General features: G+C 44.1%; 1 protein-coding gene across 3 annotated transcripts in view; it reads left to right on the forward strand.

Moving 5' to 3' along the window:
• The first annotated feature begins 4,984 nt into the window (after positions 1 to 4,984).
• The window catches only part of RYR3 (ryanodine receptor 3), a 569,645-nt gene continuing 549,416 nt past the window's right edge, over positions 4,985 to 25,213 (forward strand). For all 3 annotated transcript variants that reach the window (XM_088839832.1, XM_088839833.1, XM_088839834.1), the window contains exon 1: positions 4,985 to 5,187. In XM_088839832.1, the coding sequence (XP_088695958.1) occupies positions 5,137 to 5,187 (51 nt within the window). In that variant the 5' untranslated portion in view covers positions 4,985 to 5,136. The remainder of the gene's footprint in view (positions 5,188 to 25,213) is intronic.

The following is a 25,213-nucleotide window of genomic DNA, read 5'->3' on the forward strand; positions in this document are numbered from 1 at the left end:
GGGACTAGATCTGATAGAGTGCCTGATGAACTCTGGGTGGAGGTTCGTTACACTGTACAGGAGACAGGGACCAAGACCATCCCCATGGAAAAGAAATGCAAGAAAGCAAAATGGCTGTCTGAGGAGGCCTTACAAATAGCTGTGAAAAGAAGAGAAGCGAAAAGCAAAGGAGAAAAGGAAAGATATAAGCATCTGAATGCAGAGTTCCAAAGAATAGTGAGAGATAAGAAAGCCTTCCTCAGTGATCAATGCAAAGAAATAAAGGAAAACAACAGAATAGGAAAAACAAGAGATCTTTTCAAGAAAATTAGAGATATCAAGGGAACATTTCATGCAAAGATGGGCTCGATAAAAGACAGAAATGGTATGGACCTAACAGAAGCAGAAGATATTAAGAAGAGGTGGCAAGAATACACAGAAGAACTGTACAAAAAAGATCTTCGCGACCAAGATAATCACAATGGCGTAATCACTCACCTGGAGCCAGACATCTTGCAATGTGAAGTCAAGTGGGCCTTAGAGAGCATCACTAGGAACAAAGCTAGTGGAGGTGATGGAATTCCAGTTGAGCTATTTCAAATCCTGAAAGATGATGCTGTGAAAGTACTGCACTCAATATGCCAGCAAATTTGGAAAACTCAGCAGTGGCCACAGGACTGGAAAAGGTCAGTCTTCATTCCAATCCCAAAGAAAGGCAATGCCAAAGAATGCTCAAACTACCGCACAATTGCACTCATCTCACACGCTAGTAAAGTCCTTTTTAGGAATTACTTCTGTTCATGGGATTAATTGGGGACAATCCCTTTTTGCCCTCTCATCAGTAAAAGAGCTTCACAAATTAAATACTTAGAGAGAAAAAGCACAGAAATGTGCTTTGTTTTTTCTATTTGTTAGTGAAAAAATAAATCTTCAGTCGATATATAAATAGTGCTTACATGTATAGTGTTGGATCAAAAAAGTTGGCAGCTAGCAGAGGTCAGCCCCTCCCCTACAGTTATTCCATCATTGCCTTTGATACTTTCCCCAGGTGGAATCTGAGTCAACTCAGGCCAAAGTCATGAGCACAATTAACTGGAGAAATGTATTTTCAGTAGATGGATGACTCTTATAGTTGGGAAGTGAGGTTGAAATGGATATTGAAGACGGATTCAATGTTGTGTAGAGTTTAGTATATCTCTAATACGATGGGGAAGGCTATCTCTATCAAGTGTGGCCTCTTAGCTTCTGTGTCTCCAAGCATGGTAGGTCTTATTTAGTCACAAGGCTTGGACCTGCCTTTCCTATGGATAAACCAGCAAAGATTTATGAGTCTCTTGGCCAGAGTAAAGGGGCCAAGGTCTTTGACCAGCAAATAGAGTGAGACTAACTGGCCCTCCTGGAATTGAATCCACAACCCTGGCCTTAATACCACTTGAGCAATTGACCACCATGAGTAACAAAGCATAGCAAATAAGATACTGAATTATATGACTACAGCCATTTTTCATTAATATTTTAAAGCTATATCAATCTTTCTGGTAAAACACATATAAAAGGGAGATCCAACCAGTCCATTCTAAGGGAGATTCAATCCTGGGTGTTCATTGGAAGGACTGATGCTAAAGCTGAAACTGCAATACTTTGGCCACCTCATGTGACGAGTTGACTCACTGGAAAAGACTCTGATGCTGGGAAAGGTTGGGGGTGGGAGGAGAAGGGAACGACGGAGAATGAGATGGCTGGATGGCATCACCGACTCTGTGGACATGGGTTTGAGTGAACTCCGGGAGTTGGTGATGGACAGGGAGGCCTGGTGTGCTGTGATTCATGGGGTCGCGGAGAGTCGGACATGACTGAGCGACTGAACTGAACTGAATGTGAGAAAATCCTCAGGACCAATAGTTCATTTGAGAATTTGCCAGAGGGAAAAATAAATACATGAATTTTATTTCAATAATCAAGCTTTAGATTTTTTCAGGCCTTTAAAATATGTATGTAAAAGGAACATATATAAATGTACATATATAAATGCAAGGATAAAAATGTCCAGTTTGGCCCCATAGGCCTCAGAGTTGTTACAGTGTGCTTCCCAGCTGTTGGTGATATTGGCTGCTCAGCGCCCCACCTCCAAAGCTGCTAGTTTCCAGGGCTGTCTTTGAACAACTTGAGCATCCCAATGGTATTTTATTGCTCTGTGGACACCTTCCTGAAAATTTAATAATGACAGAGAACTTGCAAGGATTTAGAAACCTGAGAGGCTTGGCTTTTTCCAATGAGACTATAGTAGATGCTAAGTCCTCTAAGAACTGAGGTCCAAGTCCTCTAGCTTTCTATGAAGAGTAATTTTCGGAGAGACAGTTTGAAATGCAGGGTGTAGGAGAACAAGCCTGATATGTGGTGATGTCAGGTGGTGGGGAAGGGGTATATCAAATTGATGGTTTCCACTTTGCTGCCCTAGAAGCAAGGTGACACAGGATAAAAAGTACCAAAAAGTACTAGGCTTGGAGTCAGACAATCCATGTCTGAATGACAGCTCTGCCACTTACCAGATGTATAACTTAAGACAAGTAACAATCTTAGTTTATTCTCTCCCAGGTTTCATGGGAGAACTAACAAAGCCCAATATGTGAAATATGTCATCTATCTATCTTATCCGTCCCAGTTTCCTTTCTTTCAACTATCTCTGAGAACAAGGGATTCAGCTGTCATATTCAGTGTTATATCTGCAGACCTGGATTAAGTAAATCCTAACGTGATGAGATAATGTTTTCACCTGATTAGAGCATCATTATTGGTCAATTGGGGGGACATTTTAAAGATTGGAAAAGGATTTCACATAGGGACAAATGTTCTAATTTCCCCTAAACATATACTGAGTCCCAGAATAAATCCTAGAATGGATAATTAAACAGCTCACTTTTACACACACTGAAGGAATGTAAGGATCACCCAGAATCCAACTGGATATATTCACAGTGTTAGATCACTCATTACCACTTCCTTTATCTCAGAGGTTATTTAACCAATAAAGCAAGTAGTGTCCTATCTCACATATCCTGATTTCAGTAAAGTGTGTGAAAAGGCATTTGTAGTCTCATGAACAAGAAAAATTAGGGATGCAAAATACTATATTTCTGTAGGTTCTTCACCTGTCAAATAATCATAGATGAAAGTATGCAACATCACCCAAGAAGGTATGGGAAAGGTAGGCCATACTATAGATTAGTGATAATCAGCACTTTGAATGGTATAATCTAGATATAAAAAATGTCTTAAGGGACCATAGATAGAAATAAAATAAATTATAATAGAAATATTTTTTAAAGCTAGTATTTAAGTATCAATACTTGGACATGAACAAAATGTTAAAGTCTTGACGTTAGTGGCTCATGTGGGAAAGAAAATAAAAACGACAGAAATTCTAGTTAAATGCACACATAAAGTGTCATTGGTGCTGTTCCAAAGCCAATCCAATATTAGGCTTTGTGTACAGACTGTCCAAAGGAGGAGAGCACTCTGTTTAGGAGGAGGAAGACAAACTGGAATGCTTATAACAAGGCCATCAGGGATGATGGAGGCTTTGGAAACTATGGATGGTGAGGGAAAGAGGAATCTTTAGTCAGGAGGTGGGAAAAGTGGATGAGGGCGAGCATGACAGGTACCCTCCAATATGTAAAGGGCCAAGATTTGCAGGTGGTTTGCTTTATTCTAGGCAGGCTTCAGAAGAGGAACAAGGGTCAAGGTGCAACCTCTGGAAGGAAGCAGTTTTGGTAAAATAACAACAACAACACATTTTTCTTAGCATCTCTGATGTCCAGTAGAAAAAGAAGAACTGGAGCCCAGGAAAGAGATCTTAAGGCAGAATCAAGAGAGAGGCTGTCCACAAGGAAGTTGCAAAATTGGTTGAGGTTTCCAGTGTTCTGTGCCACCAGTAGCCCAGAATTGTCACCCATACCTCTTCCCGGTTTCTTCTCAACCTAGGCGTGCAGCTCTTCCTAGCGTGCCCTCTCTTGAAAGCTTCTCTGGCCCTGGAATTTCTTGGCCAGCAGACAGAAGGGGACGTCCTGAAACCTCAGCTTTAGCAATGAACAATCTGACAGCCTCCCAACTCCAGAAAGTGACCTAAGGCTGGGTGATGTGTCAGCAGTGCAAAGACAGACGGGGTCCCACTGTTTCTCTTTTACAGAGTTCCCAGGGCTGGTACCCTAAAATGCAGAAGAAATTTAGGAGAGGAGGGTAGGCAGAGAGAACGGGTTCATGCCACCTAACCTCTGAACTGTGGATGGAATGGGAGAATCCCCGGAAGGTTTCTGAGGTGCAGAGAGATGGTACTCTGGCCACCAACAATGGATAATCAAGCAGCTTGGTAAAACATACTGAATGGGTTTTGCAGAGGAGAAGGGGTTCTCTTAAGATGCAGAAAGGGCCACGAAGGCAAAGGCAAAGGCAAACTTTGTAATGAATGGACAGACACCCTCATTGCACCGTTTTCTCTTTGCTGTTCAGAAGATCACAGGCACACCCCTCTCAGCCTTCCGCGGCTGGGGGTCCGAACGAGGCACTCAATTTGGAGCAAAGCATTGGAGCCCAACACACACACACACACACACACACACACACACACGCACGCACGCACGAGGGCAGAGTGGGCAAAGAGAGAGGGTAGATGCCTAGTCTGGGCACGCTGGAGCTAAGCAACTGGCCTTTGTTTGCGAATCCGAGCAGGGTAGGGGCCCTCTCTCGTCGCCGCGGGGCGCGCGTGGCCGCTGAGCGGGCGGCGAGGCGCGGTGCGGTGCGGGGGAGGCCGCCTGCCCCCGCCCGGGTCGCAGCGCCGCCCCCGCCCGCTCTGTGCGCCCGGCGCTGCGCTCTCCGCGGGCCCGCTGGCCGCCGCGCACTTGGCTGGGGCGAGAGGCGAGAGGGGAGGCGGGCTGCTTGGTTGGCGTTGGCGCTCTGCAGTGCAGTGGAGTGTTGCCCAGCTCCCTATATGGTTGGGGATTAGCTCGGTGCTGCTGAGGCAGAGCCAGGAGCCGGAGGAGGAGGAGGAGAAGCAGGAGAAGGAGGAGGAGAGAGAGCGCAGCAGCTGCGGGCGCACGCCGAGCGGCTGCCCGGGGAAGCAGAGGCGCCGGAGGCTGGGGCCCCGCCGACGCCTCGGGAGCCATGGCCGAAGCGGGAGAAGGAGGCGAGGACGAGATCCAGTTCCTGCGGACTGTGAGTCTCCGCGGCTGGGGCGAGGCGGCGGGCAGGTGGGGAGGAGCGCGGAACCGGGCGAGAAGGGGCTGCGCTGCGCCCAGGTGCCCGATGCGCGGTGCCCGATGCCCGGCGCGTTCTCCGCACCCGCGGGCTGCAGAGACGGACCGGCCACCCACCCGCGGGGCCGCAAGGGGGCTGCGTGGGAAGGGACATCTCTTCCTGCCTGTCCCTTCTTCCTCTATCGCCACCCCCACCCCAGACCTCCACCTCCATCCACCTCTACTGCTCTCCGGCAACTTGCTACTTGATCTGAAACCTTTGATGCCCAAACTTCCAGGCAGGGTTTGCTCATGGTTCTGACCCGGAGGATCAGAAGTGGAAACTGTTGCCCCGGAGTCGACCCGCTCTTTCACCCCAATATTCCACCCCAGCCTCCTGTCGCCTCCTCCACGCACTGGGGAACTGCCAGAAGGAACCAGCGGGAGAGGGGCGAGCTTGGGATACGGAGAAGCCGGCGCCCGCGCTGGGTCCCGGACCTAGGATCGCTTGGAAGGGAATTCGCGCTGCGCTGCCCCTCGCACTTTAAACCCCGAACGGGCAGCTGCTGCTGGAGCGTTACTTGACTGCCCCGAGTGTAAGAACCGTGGTTTCTGCTGCCCGCTCTTCAGAGCCCCGCAGGACAGGGAAACCCCGGGCTGTGGCTCCGCATCACTCGGGTCCCCTCCCTGGCACCGGGGGGCGCTGCTCCTCCCCAGATTTTAGGGCAAGTGGCGGGGATAGTGGTGGAGGTGGAGTTCGTTGTAAACACAGCAACCTTGCCCCTTAGGAGTTAACATAAAGGTTTTCCAGGTGGATAACAATCAGGAGGGGTGGGAGCATTAGGATGCGTCCCAGCTCTGACTTTCGCCAAGTGACCTTGAGCAGATCGCATAATCCACCCTTCCTAGCCTCAGTTTCCTCATACCTAAAATAAAATTACACCAGCGTTTCAGGGTGATACGGATTAAACGAGATAGTGAATGTCCTAATGTTTTGTAAGCTGTAAATTGCTCTAGAAGTATTAGAGCATTTTATTTGTTGCCTGGATCTCAGGAATTGGAATCCTTTCCAATTCTCTCCCTCTTTTTCTAAGTGCCACCTTCAAACCTGGTTTCTGAAGATCCCAACTGAGCTCTTGTCCATCTTTTGCACCATTCCCCTCTCCTTGGAGTGTTCCCTGCAGTTCCCTTTAGTTTTACTTCCAAATATGGTTTCTCTTTAGGGGCTGGAACTTGGGTCTTGTTTGGGACCTGCTACCCTTTGGTCCTGGAGAAGGCAATGGCAACCCACTCCAGTACCCTTGCCTGGAAAATCCCATGGACAGAGGAGCCTGGTAGGCTACAGTCCATGGGGTTGCCAAGAGTCAGACACGACTGAGTGACTTCACTTTTTTTTCTTTCTTACCCTTTGATACTGCCTTCTGATACTATAGAATTATCCATCTCTTCATCCTGACTCTGATCCGCAGACCCAGACCTTAGTCTCAGCTCTCACACTTCAAACAAGACACCCTCATGTTTACCACTCCTTACAGCCCTTTTGCTGTGAATCTGCCTGTTTCTCCACACCAACAAAGCCCTGTGAATTCCTTGGGCTTTCCTTCCAACAGGTGTTCTTGGTATTGGATGGTTGGCAGCTCAGGTGCTTCCTGCCTCAATCAGTCATGTCTTCTGCTTATTATTAATGATCCTGTAGGTATTGCTGCGGAGAAGGCAATGCCAACCCACTCCAGTACTCTCGCCTGGAAAATTCCAAGGATGGAGGAGCCTGGTAGGCTGCAGTTCATGGGGTTGCTAAGAGTCGGGTGCAACTGAGCTACTTCACTTTCACTTTTCACTTTCATGCACTGGAGAAGGAAATAGCAACCCACTCCAGTGTTCTTGCCTGAAGAATCTCAGGGACAGAGGAGCCTGGTGGGCTGCCGTCTATGGGGTCGCACAGAGTCAGACACGACTGAAGCAACTTAGCAGCAGCAGCAGCAGGTATTGCTGATTGGAGAAATTCCATTCTGACAGATAGGCTCAGTCCGAATGGATAGATGACCCAGAAGGTCAAGGTGAAGTCCTAATGGTTTTCTTGAGATCTGATCCAATGTATTTCTTTTGGCTTCTGTGGCCATCTTCCTTGACTTTTCCTCTCCATCAGGCAGTGTCGCTGTTTTTTTTTTGTTTGTTTTGGTACACCTATAACCAAGGCTTACTGTAGAACAATGCTTCTTAAACTGTTTGTGTCAGTGGGCGTCCTGCCCCTAGATCAGATCAGGTGGGCTCATTTTAAAGCCCATTCATGGCCACCCATGGGGTTCAATATCCCAAGGTAAGAACCTCGGAAGAAGTACTACGTATCACTTATGGCTTTGATCCAGACCTGCAAGTGACCATGAGGCTAGTGACTCCAAATGTGGTATTGATCCCTTTCCTTCGAATAATCATCTTTAGATGTGTTCCTCGGTAACCCCGAGAGACAGTTTAACTTCTTCATCTTTAGCTTATTGGGGGCAGAATAGGTGATGATATGGAGGCATAGGAAATCCAGTGCCTTGGCCATGGTTGCCCAGCAAGTTACTAATAATTGTCATTCCATAATATTAAATTCCCACTAGAGCCTGGCATTGAGCATTACTCCAGAGGTTATTTATAATCTTAAGAATATACTGAGAACTGCCATTTTCTGAACGCTGACACTGTCTCCGTATCCATGAATTAGGCAAAATTAAATCTTCAAACCTAATCAACGTGAGTTTTTGATACAAGATTTTGGCTTTAATTTGCTGCTTCTAGGGCTATCAGGAACCATGGGGCTATACTGTCCGTGGAAATTTTTCACCTTTGACCAAGACTGGATTAAAGAACATATTTCAAAATTCCCCACCTATCTTTACCTTAGGGTTTCTTTCTTGTCCCAAAACAATATCTTTGTGTGTTAGTCATGTTATATCTTTTTACCTTAACATTGTTCTGAACCAGAAAGTCATGAACCAGAAGGCGATGAAATAGAATTCTATCTTTGCAACCATGAACTTCAAGGGTTGCCACTCCAAGAACAGAGGCTTTTAAACCTACTTAAAAAAAAATAGATCATAGAATAGCACTGTGTCAAGGACCCTTGGTGGTCACTGTGTCCTGTTTATCATGAGAATGACAAAAATGAAAGCAGCTAGAACTATGGGTGACCTGAAATGGGCCAAAATTACTGCAGTAATCACTGGAGGCGTGTGGACTGGGGCTTCAGGCACTTGCCGGGTGGTGGTGGTCAGCTTGGTTGCATCCTCTGATTGAAGCCCACCCTCTCCTAAGTTGGGGGCAGGTCCTGCACAAGGGGTTTGAAAGCGTAAGCCTTTACTAACTAAAACCTCCTGCACCCCCAACTCAAAAATGGCTGTGTAAAGCTACCTGTTTCCTCCTGGCTTTCTGAAATCAGTGGCAGTCATCTAAGTCAATGTGAGCGAGTCAGCCACACGGACAGACCTAAGAATTCTCTTGAAGCCTACAATCTTCCCTCCCACCGCTGCTGGCAGTGGTATCATGCTCCCTTCCGATTGCTCTTGCTGACGTAGCCAGTGTCACTGACGTGGCTCCGAAGCTGCTCAGAAGCAGATAAACCTGCCAGCCACTGATCTGAAAGCAAGAAGTTACGGTGAGAAGAGTGACAGCTACCCTCTCTCCAGACAGTTGGTGGAGCGGCTGGCACTGCATCAGGCTTTGAGAGTGCCAGGGAAAAGATGGTTTCTCCGCCTCCCCCTCCCATTTTTTTCCCCTTGGACTGCAGCATCCTTGGAAAAAGAGAGAAAGAAAAACCTCCAGGCCTCAGCTAGTTGTTTTTAAAATGCCATAGCCTTCTCTTTGCCAGCCCCCTCTCCACAATAAAGTTAACTGAAACAGAACTCAGCATGAGAGAGACACTCGTTTCCATTAGTTTTCATAAAATTGGTCAAGTAGATGCCTCATTTAGCCCTCCTCATAGAAAGCTGTACTCCTTCATCTACATTTGCAGCTCTCAAGTGACAGGAGAAGGCGCTTGGGCTGAGAATTGTGACTGCTCCTGTGGTCTTGGGTTCCAGCCTCGAGGGAGGCTAGGACAAATCCCTGAATTTGAGCTGTGGCAACAATGTGAGCTCATGTCAGTCCAGAGAACGGAGTAGTCCCAGGTTGGGATGATAGTGAACTTTGCCTCTATGGTATAAAGATTCCTGCTTGGTTCTGCCCTCGGCTGAGTCTATTTACATAACAGCGGCATGTTGCCAATGTCGTGCCTTTGATCACTTTTTTCATGGAGGCAGGGGGGAGGAGGCGGACATCAGTGACTTCTTCAAGCACAGCGGCTCGGAACGACAGTGTGTGGTGATGGAGGCAGTGCCAGAATACAGACCCAGTACCAGGCATGTGTGGTTGGAAAGCAGGGCTGGGCTGTCCTGTAGAATCAGGTTTGACGGTTAAAATGGCAAAATGCAGAATGTCCCCCTACTCTGGATCTCCCAACATCACTTCCCACCTTTTTGGTCTCTTTTCCTTTGGGAAGCTGATCTTATTAAGGAGCTGTAGCAGAATAGCTGGACATCCAGTATCCCCTCCTTTCCAGGGAAATGGCCCAGGTGGACGTAAAAGAAAGCCAGGTCCTTCTCACAGAAATTGACTTGTGTTAGAAAGGTCACATCAGCACTGGGGGTGGTGGGGTGGTGGTAGCTTATACCTGGAGGCGCTGATGGTCCTGACTAGGGTTGTCCTGAGGGATTGTGAGCTGCCGAGTTCCAGAGAATGAGGTGATGATAACTGTGAACTTGGAAATATTGGAATGCATTTTAGCCCAGTGTAGGAAGAGTGAGACCAAGAGCAGGTGTGCAGTTGACTAAGGTGTGTCTGATGTTGGCATAATTTTTTTATGTGAATATGATTGTCAAGCAGGATGAGGACACGTCAGTGAAATACATCTTTTAAAACAATTCTTTATTTGCTTTCCAATACTGAATTAGAGGAAATACAAATATATTTCTGAGTTCCTTAGGGTCGATCTGAGGGGGAAAATGTTGAAAAAGAAAGGGTGAGAGGAATTTATCTGGAGAGTGAAATACCCTAGTAATTATTTTTGAAGGATTATGTATTTAAATAGATTTTATTATGAGTATCTCTGTTTATTTGCCTCTGTTGCCTTTTTTGTGATCACCTGTTTTCACTGCTTCCTGGGAATGATTATTCATTTCATCATTTGACTCTACCTTACAGATTAAAGAATGTTGAATTTAGAAACAACTGGCTCCATCATTTTCTAATTGACCTGCGTCCTCCTGCCTGATTCTCCCTCATCACTTGTGTAGGCCCAGGAATGTCTTCAGAAACCAACATTCTGGCTCATTTCCTACAATCCCACATCCATATAAACCCTTCTTTATTAGCTTTGTCTTTAAGCTACCCTTCTTACGAAATTTATCCAGTAGAGGTGGAATGATGTAATAAAAAGAATTGAACTTGGAGGCAGGAATTCTTGTTTCTGGCCTTAGCTCAGTGTGACCTTGAATGAGTCCCTTAGGAAAATGAAGGTTTTCCTCCCTGTCTGGAGGTAGAACCTGCTTTAATTGCTTCACAGAAGAGCCACGAGTGGCAGTGGTCCTTCAACAGTACCTCAAAGGAGCGAAGAGGGTGTATTTTGTCGGGTGTTATTGTGTTTTTCTTGCATGAGGAAATCAACCCTACTTGTGACTGGGTCTTGTTGAAAAGCACATTTCCCTTCATCTAACATGCTCTCTGCCACACGGCTTCCCCTTCATCCCAGAGTTGTTATATGGGCTCCAGCGTTGGTCTACCTGCAGCATATCTGGGAAATTACTTGACTAAAACCAACACCAGCTACTCTCAAGCTATTTGACCGAAAGACTTGATTGAGAATGCAAGTTACTTGGTGCTAGAACCTTCAAAAGGTAGCCCTCCCCAGGATTCCAGCCACCAAGCAGAACATTCAGAGTTATTTTTTGTCTTCCCAGAAAATTACCAAAGCTATGATTTCCCATTGGACCACCTTTCCTTATTGAATCCCTTTCTCACTGAATATCTTCCTTTCAAAGCTGTCCCTCTCATGAGGGAGCCCCTTCCCCCAGAGCATTGGGACCAGCTTTTCTCTAAAGCCAACCCTGCTTTTCCTCCTAGAGATTTTGCTGCTTCAGTCACGTCTATTTGGAGAGTCAGGACCTTTGAAAAGTTCCTTTTTGGCCGCACATGGAGGAAGCAGATGCTTTTATGGCAGGATCCCAGCCAATGCTGAGGCTGCAGGGCACCAGATCTCCCCAGGGAGCCACGTCGGGTCCTTGGGCTGCCATCCTCTCAGTCCTCTCCCTGTTTGAAAGCCAGTGGGGCCTTTTAGGGACAAAGACATTTCCAGTCACCGCATCTTTGTCTGCTTCAGTGAGTTTTGCCGTTATAGCATCTCTTCAACTCAGAGAGAAGGAATGAAAAGTGCTGGCACCTTGATCCTGATCCTGCCACGGGGATAGGCCTTGGGAGGTGCCAAGCTTGTTTTTTTCCTCCTCTGTCATTTCTGATTCCTGATTATTAGAAAACAAAGTTCAGATTGGCTCCGAGACCAATGATGCAGTGTTCAAAAATAAGAGAGCTGTGCTTCCTCTCCTCACACGCACTGCTTCCCTTGGCTAGCTCAGAGCACATTGCTGACTCCACGGGAATGCTCAGGGCTGCTGCCCTTTTAGGCTGGACACGGCCATACAAGTAAGAGACACTGAGGCAAGAGGCCCTGATTTTCTCTTTGTTGGCTCTTTCTTCTCTTTCACCTTCCATCTCCTTAGGCAGTGAACTCCTCTCATTGGTTACAGGTCTCGCAGCCCCCATTCATCTTTTTATTTATTTTTGGTTATGCTGGGTCTTAGTTGCTGCGGGGGCTAATCTCGAGCTACAGTACGCAGGCTTCTCATTGTGGTGGCTTCTCTTGTTGCAGAGCACAGGCTATAGTGCATGTGGGCTTCGGTAGTTGTGGCTCATGGGCTCTCAAGTGCGAGCTCAATAATTGTGGTGCACAAGCCTAGTTGCTTCATGGCACATGGGATCTTCCTGGAGCAGGTGTCCAACCTGTGTCTCCTGCACTGGCAGGCAGTTTCTGTTCCACTGAGCCACCAGGGAAGCTCCCAGCCCCACTTCAGGCTTGACTACTTGAAGAGGTCTTACTTTACTGGGTCCAGTGCCCAAGAAGGACAACAAACATTATATCCTAAAATCAGATCACAAAGAGATTCAGAAATTTCACTCAACAGGAGCCATCCCCTCTGGGGTGACAGCTGCTTGATGCTGCTTACTTTTCAGAGAGAAGAAGAGGCAGGAGAGAGCTCTGGAGACAGAGCTGCTGCCCCTGTGCAGAACCTTGAACACCATCAACAGTTTTCTGCTGAGTTTATGTATGATTTTATGCCATAGGAACAAACCCATGTGATGAGCAAGGCAGCATAGCTTTCAGGGAAGTGTAGGAATGCAAATCTGAGTTGGTGTCAGTGTTACCCAGAAGGCTGTAGTTCTCCTTGGTCTGCCTTTGGGATAAAGCAGTGACTCAAGAAATTCACTCTATCAGAAGATAGAAATGCAAAATTGTTAGCTCAGTGGGTACCATCAGTGATTAGCATCATTAACAGCTGAGCAGAGCCAGTTTCTGAAGCACTAGGAATTGGATTGCTGTCACCTGAGAGCACCGGGGAGAACTCCTAAGTGCGGCAAGCTTAGGTGAGCACTTCACTGGTTCTTGGGAACCCTGAGTAGGCAGAAGAAGCATCAGGGCATAGAAGTCTGACCTGTGGGGGTGGTGACACAGAGACCCCATCTTTATTTGCTTGTGACCTTTGATCAGAGGTGAGGAATCCTTGAGCTACATAGAAGAAAGTAACCAACCTCATTTCAGGTGCTGATAGGAGCACTGTTTACAGCCAGGATTGGTGCTACTTAATACTGTTTTAGATAATTCCGAATGAGGACAACAGTTAGAAAAAGACAGTCTCTGATTGTTATCCAATGAGGTGACTCTACTGCCAATTGAGCACTAAGGCAGTGCTTTCTTGAAGAAGGAAAGAGTTCAAACCGCAAAACTCCATTGTCATTTATCATGTTTGGTGATGTGTTGCTCATCGTTATCCCAAGCAAATGCTCCAGAGTCCCTGAGACCAATCCAGGGACAATTAGAACAATTCTGCAGCAAAAAAGGAGAATGCCAAGGAGAGCCGCCTATCCTCCAGTGGAGCAAATAAGAAAGGCTCTTACTGGAAGGTACACACCAGTGATAAGGCCTGGCATTTACTCCCTGATAATTTTGCAGTTGAGTTCTCTAATGGGCCTGAGCAGAGAGAGCTAGTCAGTGGGACTACAGTAAGAAATGGAAAGTTCTCCACCAATGGCACGTAAATGTCTACAGTGTAAGAAGTATTGATTGACACTGCTGTACTCCACACCATGGGCCAGATCCAGACTATAAATAACACTGGGGCAGTAAGAGAGATCTGGTTGGCCACAGGTTCACATTGAACCAAAAACTGAATCCAAGAGGTCATATTGAAAGAAAGCAGGCAGTCCTGGAGGACTGTCAGCCCCTCCTCAGCCCCATCATCCCTATCGTACAGGACATGTGGCTGTTATTCTGAACTACTGCAATGGTCCACCTCCAAGTCAGTCTCTCTCCTTTCCAGGCTGCCTGGCAAAGAGGAGTCCAAGAATAAACCATGGTGATGTCTTGAATAAATCTCATTTCTTCACAAGAGGGGTTTTAAGATGAAAAGTGTAACAGAGATCATTCCAGTCAAGTGGGTAAACTCGGGGTGAAAGCATTTGCTTTATTCTGGGGCATTCCATCACCGGATACCTGTAGGATTGTCTTTCCTTTCCTGTGTTATAGTTTATCCATTTCTGAAGATGTGGCCATGACGAGTGTATCTCAGGGATGCCTTGAAAATAGGAGTGAGGCGATCCTGAGTCTCCTCTAGGAGAATTAGATATGTGTATGTAGAAGGAGTCACTTGAAACAAAAGATATTTAGTGGCCTCATTGCCTGAAAACTTTTCTATCCACCTGAAGTGCTGACCATAGGTTATAAACTTTAGGAGCACAGAGGTCTTCTATTCAGTCTGCTCCAAATCCCTGGGTACCAGTAGATTGGAGGACTCACATTTAAACACTTTTGGGTCCAGGCAGGTAACAAAAATGGCAATCCACTCCAGTATTCTTGCCTGGAGAATTCAATGGCCAGAGGAGCCTGGCGGGCTGCAGTACATGGGATTGCAAAGGGTCGGGCACAGCTAAGCTACTAACCCTTTCACTTTCAGGTAACAAAATGTGTGAATCTAGCTTTATTTGCAAAGAGAGGCAGGCCTGATCTACACATTCAAATAAAAATTTTAAACACTGCCAGCCAAGCAAAACACATCTGCAGCGGGATCCTGAGCTGTCTGCCAGTTTGCAAGCGGTGGATGCACCTTTAGATTCTGAGTGAATGTGCTCCCTGGAATGCATGAATATTTTTATGAGTGGGATCAGGTTCACAATGCGCGTCAAGGTCCTTGGATGAAAATGTCAACATAAAAGACAATGTATCATCTGTCACAGTGTATAGGAGAGATTGGCAGACAGACAGATTAGTAGGCTTAATAAATGATAGACTTGATCCTCAAAATGAATGCAGATTATTCTAGCCTTTAAATACCCTTTAAAGTTGTCATATAGATATAGATATTGTGAAATATAAGGTAAGCAGGGTATTCATTCAACATTTATTGACTAGCCTGGCCCTGACAAGTGACTGGGAGTTGCATAGATGAGTAAGACGTCTTAATGTACCACACCTCTAATAGCTGAAGGTCAAGAGGGGGCTCAGTCTGGTTTTGAGGTAACAAAGATATCAGTCACTTCAGATGCATTTATAACAATTTAACTTTCCCCTACTTCAGTGGTACAAAAATTTTCTTATTAAAATCTACGACCTTAAGGACGTTTCTTAATATCTGTACCTATTTCCACATGGGTTAAATGAGAGTAGTAATAGTGTGTGTCTCCAAGGGTTGATGTGAGGATTAAATGAGTTAATCCATGTAAGGTACTTGGAAGAGTGCCCGACATATACTAAGTCCTCAATAAATATTAGCTATTAATATTGTCTCAACAATCAGTGTAAAACATTGACCTTAGTCACACTAGCTACTCCAAATGTCATTGCACATCCATTTTAGAGTTGGAAAGTACAAAGGGACCATACCTTGGGATTATTCTGTGGTCTGGATTGCTGACATTCTGCTTAAGTATAATATGACCAGGCCTCGTGAATGGAAATGAGCCGGGGATATACATGGCCCCAAGTGCACGGACTGAAAGGTCAGTTCTCAGAGTATCTGCTTCACACAACCTCTTGATGCAAATGCTAACTGATTCATCCTCTGGCAGTTTTTTATTATCTGTAAGAGTGGATGGACAAAGTGGTTTGCAAAACCCTAAACACAAGCAACTCATTGTCCTTGGTTTGGGGAGACTTTTCTCAACCTATGTCTTAAATATAAGAACTTGCTTTTTAGGGAATTTTCTGTATTTTCAGCAATGCAGTCATCCTACTGTAACGATCAGCTATGCACCTTACCTGATCCCCTCTCATATCTGGGGCTGCAAAGTCTGAACCTAACATAAAGCTTGATACTTGCTTTCGAGCTCTCTATCCTGAGAGGTCCTGATGCAGGCAGTGGCCCAAGCTTCTGATTTTTACCTCCGTCCTTTCCTCCTAAACATTATTGCCATTATTTCTTCTCTGCTTTCTGTGGAATTAAGTTGGATAATGTTGGTTATTTAATCTTTATTAGAAATTTTCCCATCCCTGGATGAGGGTAGATGTTTATCTAGTTAAATCTCTCTGGTCCTTGAGGTGTGGCAGGTATAATGGGAGTCTAGGCACACGGGCTAGCTGATGGTTCCTTGTTTTTGATTAGGTTTTAACCCTCAGTGGGCTCTTTATTTTCATTCATAAAGCTGGTTCTACCAACCAAAATAATTGGGCTCAGTAGATGAGAAATTATATTTTAAAAAATTAAAGTGAGATTTCCTCCAACTAATAGAGAATGGGTGGGCTTGTGATTTCTTTGAAGAAAAGAGATTTTTGGGGGGTGGGGTTACTGAATCTGCATGTTTCACTAGCAATTAATTTCACTTTTTTAGTTGTGAATAGAGAACTTAATTCTATGGATGACCTATTTCATTGAATCTAGCCTCAGTTTCCTAATCTATAGACTTATGACTATCATAATTAATTCATGGCAGAGGTCAGGATGAAATGACCACACCCTGAGATTCTTCAGAGCCATACCCTATTTTGTTATTATTAGTTGCCTTTTTCCTCCAATACTTGATAATGTCTGGTGCTTGAGAATGTCCTCAGACAGTATCTTTTGCAGAATATAAAATGCTATCAAGATGTCACACGTGCATGTTAGAACCTGGGCAACAGTGAAGTCTGATTACGTATATAGAGAGATGACTAATATAGTCAAATACATTTGAGATCAAAGTTATTCTGACGTATTTATTTTTGCACATAAATATTATTATGACTTATAATTAGGCATAATTGTACACGATTCACATAAATGACTATAATTAGTATAAATTTGGCCTAGCAAGACCATTTTTTAAAAATTGCATGTGTTAGCTCTCCTGTTACTAACAGTTCTCCTGTTGAGGGTTTTTCTAGCACTACTACCATTTTCAGACCGCCATTATCTTCATTGACATCAGTGTCAACGCTATCGTCTTTTATCGTCTTTAATAAGAGAGTTTAAGAGCTCCAGGTAAAACAAACCTGAGTGTGAATTTTGGATTGATCATTCGCACCATATAAGAGCCTGATAGTTTCCTCATCCGTCAAATGCGCATATTGATAACTTTTTATGTAACTGTTGAGATCACTGAGGGTGGTAACGTTTGACAGCTGTAACAGGCACAGTATCTCATACTGCGCCTGTGTCCTCTGCTGCAGTATATATGATGTGAGAGGATGCAGATTCTCGTGGTAGGTCCTCCCCTACAGTGGCTGAGGATTCCCTTTGCCAGGTCCCCAGCACACATGCCCAGCCTGTGCTTCTATGAGCCACCTGGGATCCTGAAGCAGCTGCTCTTCAATGATATGGGAACTGTTTAGAGGGTAGAAAATGTACTTAAAACTGTTTATTTACTACAATTTCTAACTCAATTAATTGGAAAAAAATCTAAATAGCTCTCCCACCTGCTCCCTAGAAGCCTTCGCCAACTGAAATCCTGTGGGCGTGCACATGTTCCTCCTTGGTTTTCTGCACGCGTCAAGGTTGCAGTCCCAAATCATGCTTTTAACAAACAACAGGAACCTGGGCCTGACTCCTGGATGCTTATTGCTGCTGCTAAGTCGCTTCAGTCGTGTCCGACTCTGTGCGACCCATAGAGCCCAGCAGGCTCTGCCGTCCCTGGGATTCTCCAGGCAAGAACACTGGAGTGGGTTGCCATTGACTTCCCTGGATGCTTATTAGGTGATGACAGATACATTTACTGATCCCCAGGCTCTGCTTTGGTCCCGGGTTGTGCTAAGGGCATGCCACTCATGTTCACGTCCTGGCAGGGCCTCCAGGATACACACTGGAAGGCAAATGTCTCACAGAGTATGAAGAGGCTGTGCATTTAAACTCTTGAAATCAAATGAAAATTAAAAGCAGGTTTATTGGGGTTTTAGAGTAAAATAGATTTAGGCTTAATCTCTCTTTAGCCCATAGGTTAAGTATGTCATTGGGGAAGAGAGGCCCCTTTGCCCGAGACTTCTCTCTCACTGTGTGACAAGGTGCATGAAATTCCTTGTGTTCAAGAAACTCCTTTAGCTTAAAGCATTGTCTCCATGGAAAATGTATTGTTTGAGCTTCCCCGGTGGATGGCTCAGTGGTAAAGAATCTGCATGCCAATGCAGATGATGTGGGTTCTATCCCTGGGTCAGGAAGATCCCCTAGGGAAGGAAATGGCAATCTGCTCCAGTATTCTTGAGTGGGAAATCCCATGGACAGAGGAGCCTAGTAGGCTACCGTCCATGGGGTCGCAAAAGAGTTGGACACAACTTAGCAACTAAACAACATCAAGCATATTGTCTGAGGATAGAGAAGTGGCTTTAGATGTTGCTATGCTTCCTCTCGGATTATCAGATTTCTAGAAATAAAATACTGATCTCGTAATATGGCATGTGGGGCTGAAAGAAAAAGATTGGTCACCAGGGCACTGGCAGTTTCAATTCCATAGTTGATTACCCTGAATCTCCTAGGGGAATAAAGAGAAGGTATGTTTAAATAAAGTAAATAGCACCTAAAGGGTAAGGATAAGGAGCAGAGAGGCCAAGCATCATTAACTTCATAATTTTCATCCCAATCTTATTTTGTAAATGTCAGTATCTTAGATGGAACTCAGTGTTTGCAATTGAGTGACTTATGTTAACTGTCTTTTCTTACTGATGATTTTTCTTCACCTTTCACACTTATCAGCATCTAGCATACTACTTATTTATTTAATCTCCTACCACTCAAGGGTCAGAATTGTTATCTTTTTTCCTTTGTTATATTTTCAGTACTAAGGATAATGCTTGGCACATAGTAGGTCTCCAAGAACAGTTGTTAAGCTAATGAACACATTCTCACATGCTGGTCTTCCAGAGCATGTCCCTACCTTACTATGTTTACACTGCCTAATTTCCCTGTGCTGTTCTCCTCTGTGTGCCCTTATAGCTGGTGACACTGAAGTAAGTGAAATGTGGTTTACCATGAAGATAAAAATCCCAATCATATAATGGAATAATCCAGGCTTGGGGATATGAGAACTATGTCTCATTTTCTGACCTTAATACTTACATGAATCAGCTTGTAAAAAAAATGGGAAATGAAAATGGCTCTGGCATCACATATATGTTTGCCTGCCTCTCAGGATTAAACACACATGGGACATTTCTAGGTCCTTATGGAAACAGAAAATGAATATGGGGCAATTCCATATGTATCGAACATATGTCTGCTCTACATATCATTGATATCAGTTTGATGACTACTGACATTTTCATACTTTCTGTGTTTCTAGATGTTTGCAAACTGATGCTTATTTGAGTAGCTGAAGGCTGTTTTGATGTCAGTCTGCTTTGGGAAAGATTTTTATGTGCTTTCACAGGCTTTAATCTGTACAAGATAGAAACCATTAACCCTTCTGTATGGCCCCTTTATTTCCATGAGATTCTTGAGCACTAGCAACAGCCTATACCAGCATCCTCCACTGGAAGATGCATGTTCACTGCAAATGCAGATTTGAAGTAGAACTTAGCCACCATTCATATCTACATATGAAAGGAAGCTGTTTTACTAGTAGTTCAAATTGTTGCTAATTCAAGATTTTGTTTGGCTTTGAAATGTCCCTTACTACATTGCTTTTTGCTCAGCTTGTTTCTACTTTTATGCTACCACTATTTCTATTTCCTCCAAGTACTAGCCCTCCTTTGGAACCTAGAGGTTCTTCTAGACCCTTTTCTGAGACTTCTTCCTGTAGGGTCCTGAGTAAGACTCTCGTGAGGCTCCTGTTTCTTTCGTGTATGAGTCTAATGGGATGTTTTTTTCCCCCTCAGTGTCTACTGAGCTAAATAAGAGCTAATAGCTTTCTAAAAGAATCCTAAGAACTTTATAGCTAGAACTCCGGGAGTTGGTGATGAACAGGGAGGCCTGGCGTGCTGTGATTCATGGGGTCACAAAGAGTCGAACACGACTGAGTGACTGAACTGAACTGAAATTACCCTTGGCAATCATCTATTAATTTTTATGTTAGGAAACTGAGATGCTATGTGTTATTCATTCATCCATCCAACAAGTATTTTTTTTGAGTACTTACTGTGTGAAAGACACATATTAGGAACTGAAGAAGACTTCAGTTCAGTTTCTCAGTCATGTCTGACTCTTTGTGACCCCATGGACTGCAGTGTGCCAGGCTTCCCTGTCCATCACCAACTTCTGGAGCCTGCTCACACTCATGTCCATTGAGTCAGATGCCATCCAACCATCTCATCCTCTGTCGTCCCCTTCTCCTCCTACCTTCAATCTTTCCCAGCATCAGGGTCTTTTCCAGTGAGTCAGTTCTTCACATCAAGTGGCCAAAGTATTGGAGCTTAAGCTTCAGAATCAGTACTTTCAACGAATATTCAGGACTGATTTCCTTTAGGATTGACTGGTTTGATCTCCTTGCAGTCCAAGGAGCTCTCAAGAGTCTTCTCTAACACCACAGTTCAAAAGCATCAATTCTTCGGCGCTCAGTTTTCTTTATAGTCCAACTCTCACATCCATACATGACTACTGGAAAAACCATAACCTTGACTAGATAGACTTTTGTTGGTAAAGTAATGTCTCTGCTTTTTAATATGCTGTCTAGGTTTGTCATAGCTTTTCTTCCAAGGAGCAAGTGTCTTTTAATTTCATGGCTGCAGTCACCATCTGCAGTGATTTTGGAGCCCAAGAAAATAAAGTCTGTCACTATTTCTATTGTTTCGCCATCTGTTTGCCAAGAAGTGATGGGACTGGATGCCATAATCTCAGTCTTTTTGAATGTTGAGTTTTAAACCAACTTTTTCACTCTGACAAAACATGGTCCACTGGAGAAGGAAATTGCAAACCACTTCAGTATTCTTGCCTTGAGAACCCTATGAACAGTTTGAAGAAGACTTAAAGGGGAACAAAATACATAATCCTATCCTCAGGCAACCTAAAGTTTAGTAGGAAAGCTTAGACATCTAAAGAACTAACAGTAGATTAAGACAAGGATAAAAGTTATACAGCCTAAATGGTTAGTTTTGAACTAGAGAGTAAGGAAAGATTTGAAAAGAGAGGGAGTATTTAAACCAGCTGGATTCTATAAAGTGTTGGTAAATGGAAAATGGGGTTAAAAGTGCATTTCAGACAGAAGGATCACCATCAAGTAACACCCAGAGGTGTAAAAATATATTACACATTCAGGGAACTCTAAAGAGTAGAGTAGGGGGTGTACATGAAAGATTACTGGGGTATAAGAACGGCATGTATGTCGGAGTTGGACCATAAAGAAGGCTGAGTGCTGAAGAATCGATGTCTTTGAATTGTGGTGCTGGAGAAGACTTTTGAGAGTCCCTTGGACTGCAAGGAGATCAAACCAGTTAATCCTAAAGGAAATCAACCCTGAGTATTCATTGGAAGGACTGATGCTGAAGCTGAAGCTCCAATACTTTGGCCATCTGATGTGCAAAGCCGGCTCATTGGAAAAGACCCTGATGCTAGGAAAGATTGAAGGCAAAAGGAGAAGAGGGCGGCAAAGGATGAGATGGTTAGATAGCATCACTGACGCAATGAACATGAATATGAGCCAACTCCTGGAGATAATGGAGGACAGGGAAACCTGGCATTCATGGGGTCACAAAGAATTGGACACAACATAGTGGCTGAACAACAACAACAATAGTGGAAAACTATTTTGAGAGCAAATCAAGATGATCTGACCTTAATTCTTTAGGTAATGGAGAACAACCTATCATACATACAAATGGTTCTGAAGATCTGAAGATATGTGCTTATGGTAATTCACTATGACATAGCTTTGGTAGAGCAGAACATACAGATCCAGATTATGTAAGGGCACTCTTTTCTACTGGTTTCTTCAGTTAACAGTTGTATGTTTGATACTTTGAGAATCCAGTTGTCCCTTTATGGAAAGATACAGATAACTCAAGCCTCATCATCTGTAAAGACAGGACTTGACAGGACTTAGGCTATTACCAGCAAGAACCTTCAGTAACAGGGTCCTGGTCTTGGCCATGGGATGGAAATGAAAGAAGAGTCTCACGTTGTACCTAAACTTTCCCTCATGGAATGAGATCTACTCTATAGCTATAGAAGATGTTTCACCTTGGCTCAGAACAGGGCTTTAAGGTAACAAAAAAAGAAGTGGGCACTTCAGGAACATCTGGAAAATGGAAACTGACAAGCGCTGAAGGGCTATAACTCTATTATAGGTATTACTGAGGGAAGATCTGGCTGCTAACAGTTTAGTATCACCAGTGTCCCTCATACCTCAGAAGGTTTAACTTTGGCTTCTGTGCTTCTTCCAGAGGCTGTTTCTTGACCACGGGGCACCTGAGCCCTAAAGCCACAGTAGTAGTGGAATGTGACCCTTTCTTGAATAGACTTTATAGGCTTTTCTACCCTGGGACTCGCCTTTGCTGCCCTATCATATGTTTATATATAATAGTGAGGAAAAATAGGAGATCAGAATTCAAATTAGCACATTCAGATGGTCTGTTTAAAATTTTGCTAAAAGATTATTGTGGACTATTACTGGAAATTGCTTGCTGATTATTGTTGTCTGAACTAAATAATCTGGCACTTGATCATATTGTGCAAACTTGGTTTCATGAGGCATAAATCTCCTTTTCTTTGCAAAACTGAATAGCTCTCTGGGGGCAAGGTCTTCTTTAGTTAGTTTAATTTCTAACAATTCCTATCAGTGCTCATATTCATGTGCACAGTGGCTCAGTGATTTCTTGCATGATTTTTTATTGTGTTTCTGCAAGACCTCGTTGCTTAGATTAGGTATTCAGCACACCCAAATGGTGTGTTTTTACCTAGTTACTTACAAAAAGGGATGTCACCTTTAGAAACTGCAGATTCCATTCTTAATTAGACAGGGTGCACTTCTAATAGGACTGACTCGTTTCTTGTGAAGGTTAAAAAGTGTGCGTGCGTGCGTGCGTGTGTCTGTCTGTCTGTTGGTGGTGGTATGTCCGTGATAAGGCATTTTAGATTTTTGCTCTTGTTGTTTCTAATGTATCTCCAATGGCAAACAGAGGACTGTAGCCTACACCATGTACTGAGTAAATATTTACAGAACAACCCAATAAAACAAAGTGGAGAAAATAGGAAACTTAAATTTATTTGAAATCTGATGCCTCATGTTCTAACTAAACTCAGTCCAGGAAATGGAGAAAGTGGGAGTTTAACAAAGCAGTACAAACGGGCAAAAAAGAAGCAATCCTGGATCTAAATACAAAGTCCCCGAGGATCTTTTAGGGCATCCTGGTTACACAGGCTTGAGACATTGTGGGCCTGTCAGGCTGCTCAGTTTTCACTTGTGCTACATTCTATGGAGGCACCATTCTGACCAATCCATCTCAAGAGTAACTAATCTCAAGGAGCTGGTTCTTTAATTTTGGGTACCATTTTCTTCATCCCCAAATTATCGGGGTATACCCTTTCATGGGCTCCCTTTTTTTCCATTCACCAGCTAAACCTACTTGTACTCCTTCCCCATGCCCCCTGTTTACTTCCAGAATTTACACTAAATAAAGCTCAAGGAAGAATGTCCTTGCCTTTGTTTTTACTTTCTTTGCCCTGGTATCCCCATTTCTGAAACAATCTCACAGGAACAGTTGCCCGCATGTCATTTTTTGCTCCCCAGCTTTCCTCCCACAACTGATGGTGCCTTCCTGCACACACATACGTGGGAGTGCTGCTCGTAAACTAGCTCATCCAGGAGGCTAACTATGCTGTGCTCGAATTGTCTTCTTTTTCCTCCCCTCCAAAGTCTGCCTTCCCAGGGTTCCTTTACATCATGATTCTATTCAATATCTTGTTCCTATTGCTATGAATTAGTTTGAGCTAAGATATTAAAGAATTACCAATACTGTACCTAGATAGTTTTATTTTAAAATCAGTTTTCAATGCTTTGATTCATAAAAGTTAATAATAACTGGGATTTAAGGCATACTACCAGTAGGATAGCATAGACTGTGGCTACAATAAGAATAGTCACTCACAGTCACCCTAGTCCCTTGGGTACCAAGTCCCTTCATCAGTCTTATGGATATTGTTGCACATAATTAAAATGAACTAAAGAGCAGTGAAATATTTGTTTTCACAGGATTATCTCTTGAAAGTACACACTCATTTAGCAACTGGGTTGTAGTCTTAACTATGTCACTAATTCTGCAAATTTGAACTACTGCTCATTCATTTCTAAAATGAATGTGGCTAGATAATTTGGTCTAAAATTCCCTGATGACAACAGTAACTGACATTTTATTTATGAACTGTCTGCCTGAGTAAGCATTTCATTATTCTAGCATTCAGCAAATATTTTTTGAGTGCCTACCATGTACCAGGCACTGCAGTAGGTACTAAGGATGTGATAGTAAACGTGACATATGAAACTCCTGCCCTCACGAAGCTTACGTTCCAGTGAGGTAGACGAAGAGCATACAATAGGGAGTAAATGTGACTTCATATAAGACTGAAAGCTATGAGGAAAAGTAACATATGATCTGAGTATGGAGAGTGAGGGTCTGCGAAGATCTACGTGGTTATTTAAGTGAAATGATTGTAATGTTGGGCTCCCCCAGTGGTGCAAGTGGTAAAGAACTTGCCTGCCAACACAGGAGACTCAGGTTTGATCTCTGGGTTGGGAAGATCCCCCGGAAGAGGGCATGGCAACCCACTTCACTATTCTTGCCTGAAGAATCCCATGGACAGGGGAGCCTGGTGGGCTGCAGCCCATAGGGTCACAAAGAGTCGGACACGACTGAAGCGACTTAGCATGATTATAAGGTTACATTTGAGTTGAGCTCTGAATGGTATGAGAGAGAAGCCACAGAGAACATAAGAGAGAAAAGAAAGAAGACAAGTCAGAGTCCTAAGCCTGGCGAGGCTGGTGTGGAATGGACAAGAGGATAGATTGCAGGACATGAGGTTGGAGGGAGTCAGCAGTGGGATCTCATAAGCCTTGTTAATTGTATCGTGTGGGAATCACATCAACCCTATGTTATAGGTAGGCGTTGTTATCATCTCCATTGAACTTATAATAAAACTGAGGCTCAGAGAGGATAAGCAGTTTCTTCAGGTCTGTCCATGTTCTTCAGGACTTAGTCTGTCCATGCCTGAGCCAGGTGGTCTGTCTCCAGAGAATCCACCTTTGACCTTTGTGCTCTGTTTTTAAATAGGAAG

This window comes from Moschus berezovskii, chromosome 9, assembly GCF_049115385.1.
Source record: "Moschus berezovskii isolate FMDL1 chromosome 9, NW_MosBer_1.0, whole genome shotgun sequence".
NCBI lineage: Eukaryota > Metazoa > Chordata > Mammalia > Artiodactyla > Moschidae > Moschus > Moschus berezovskii.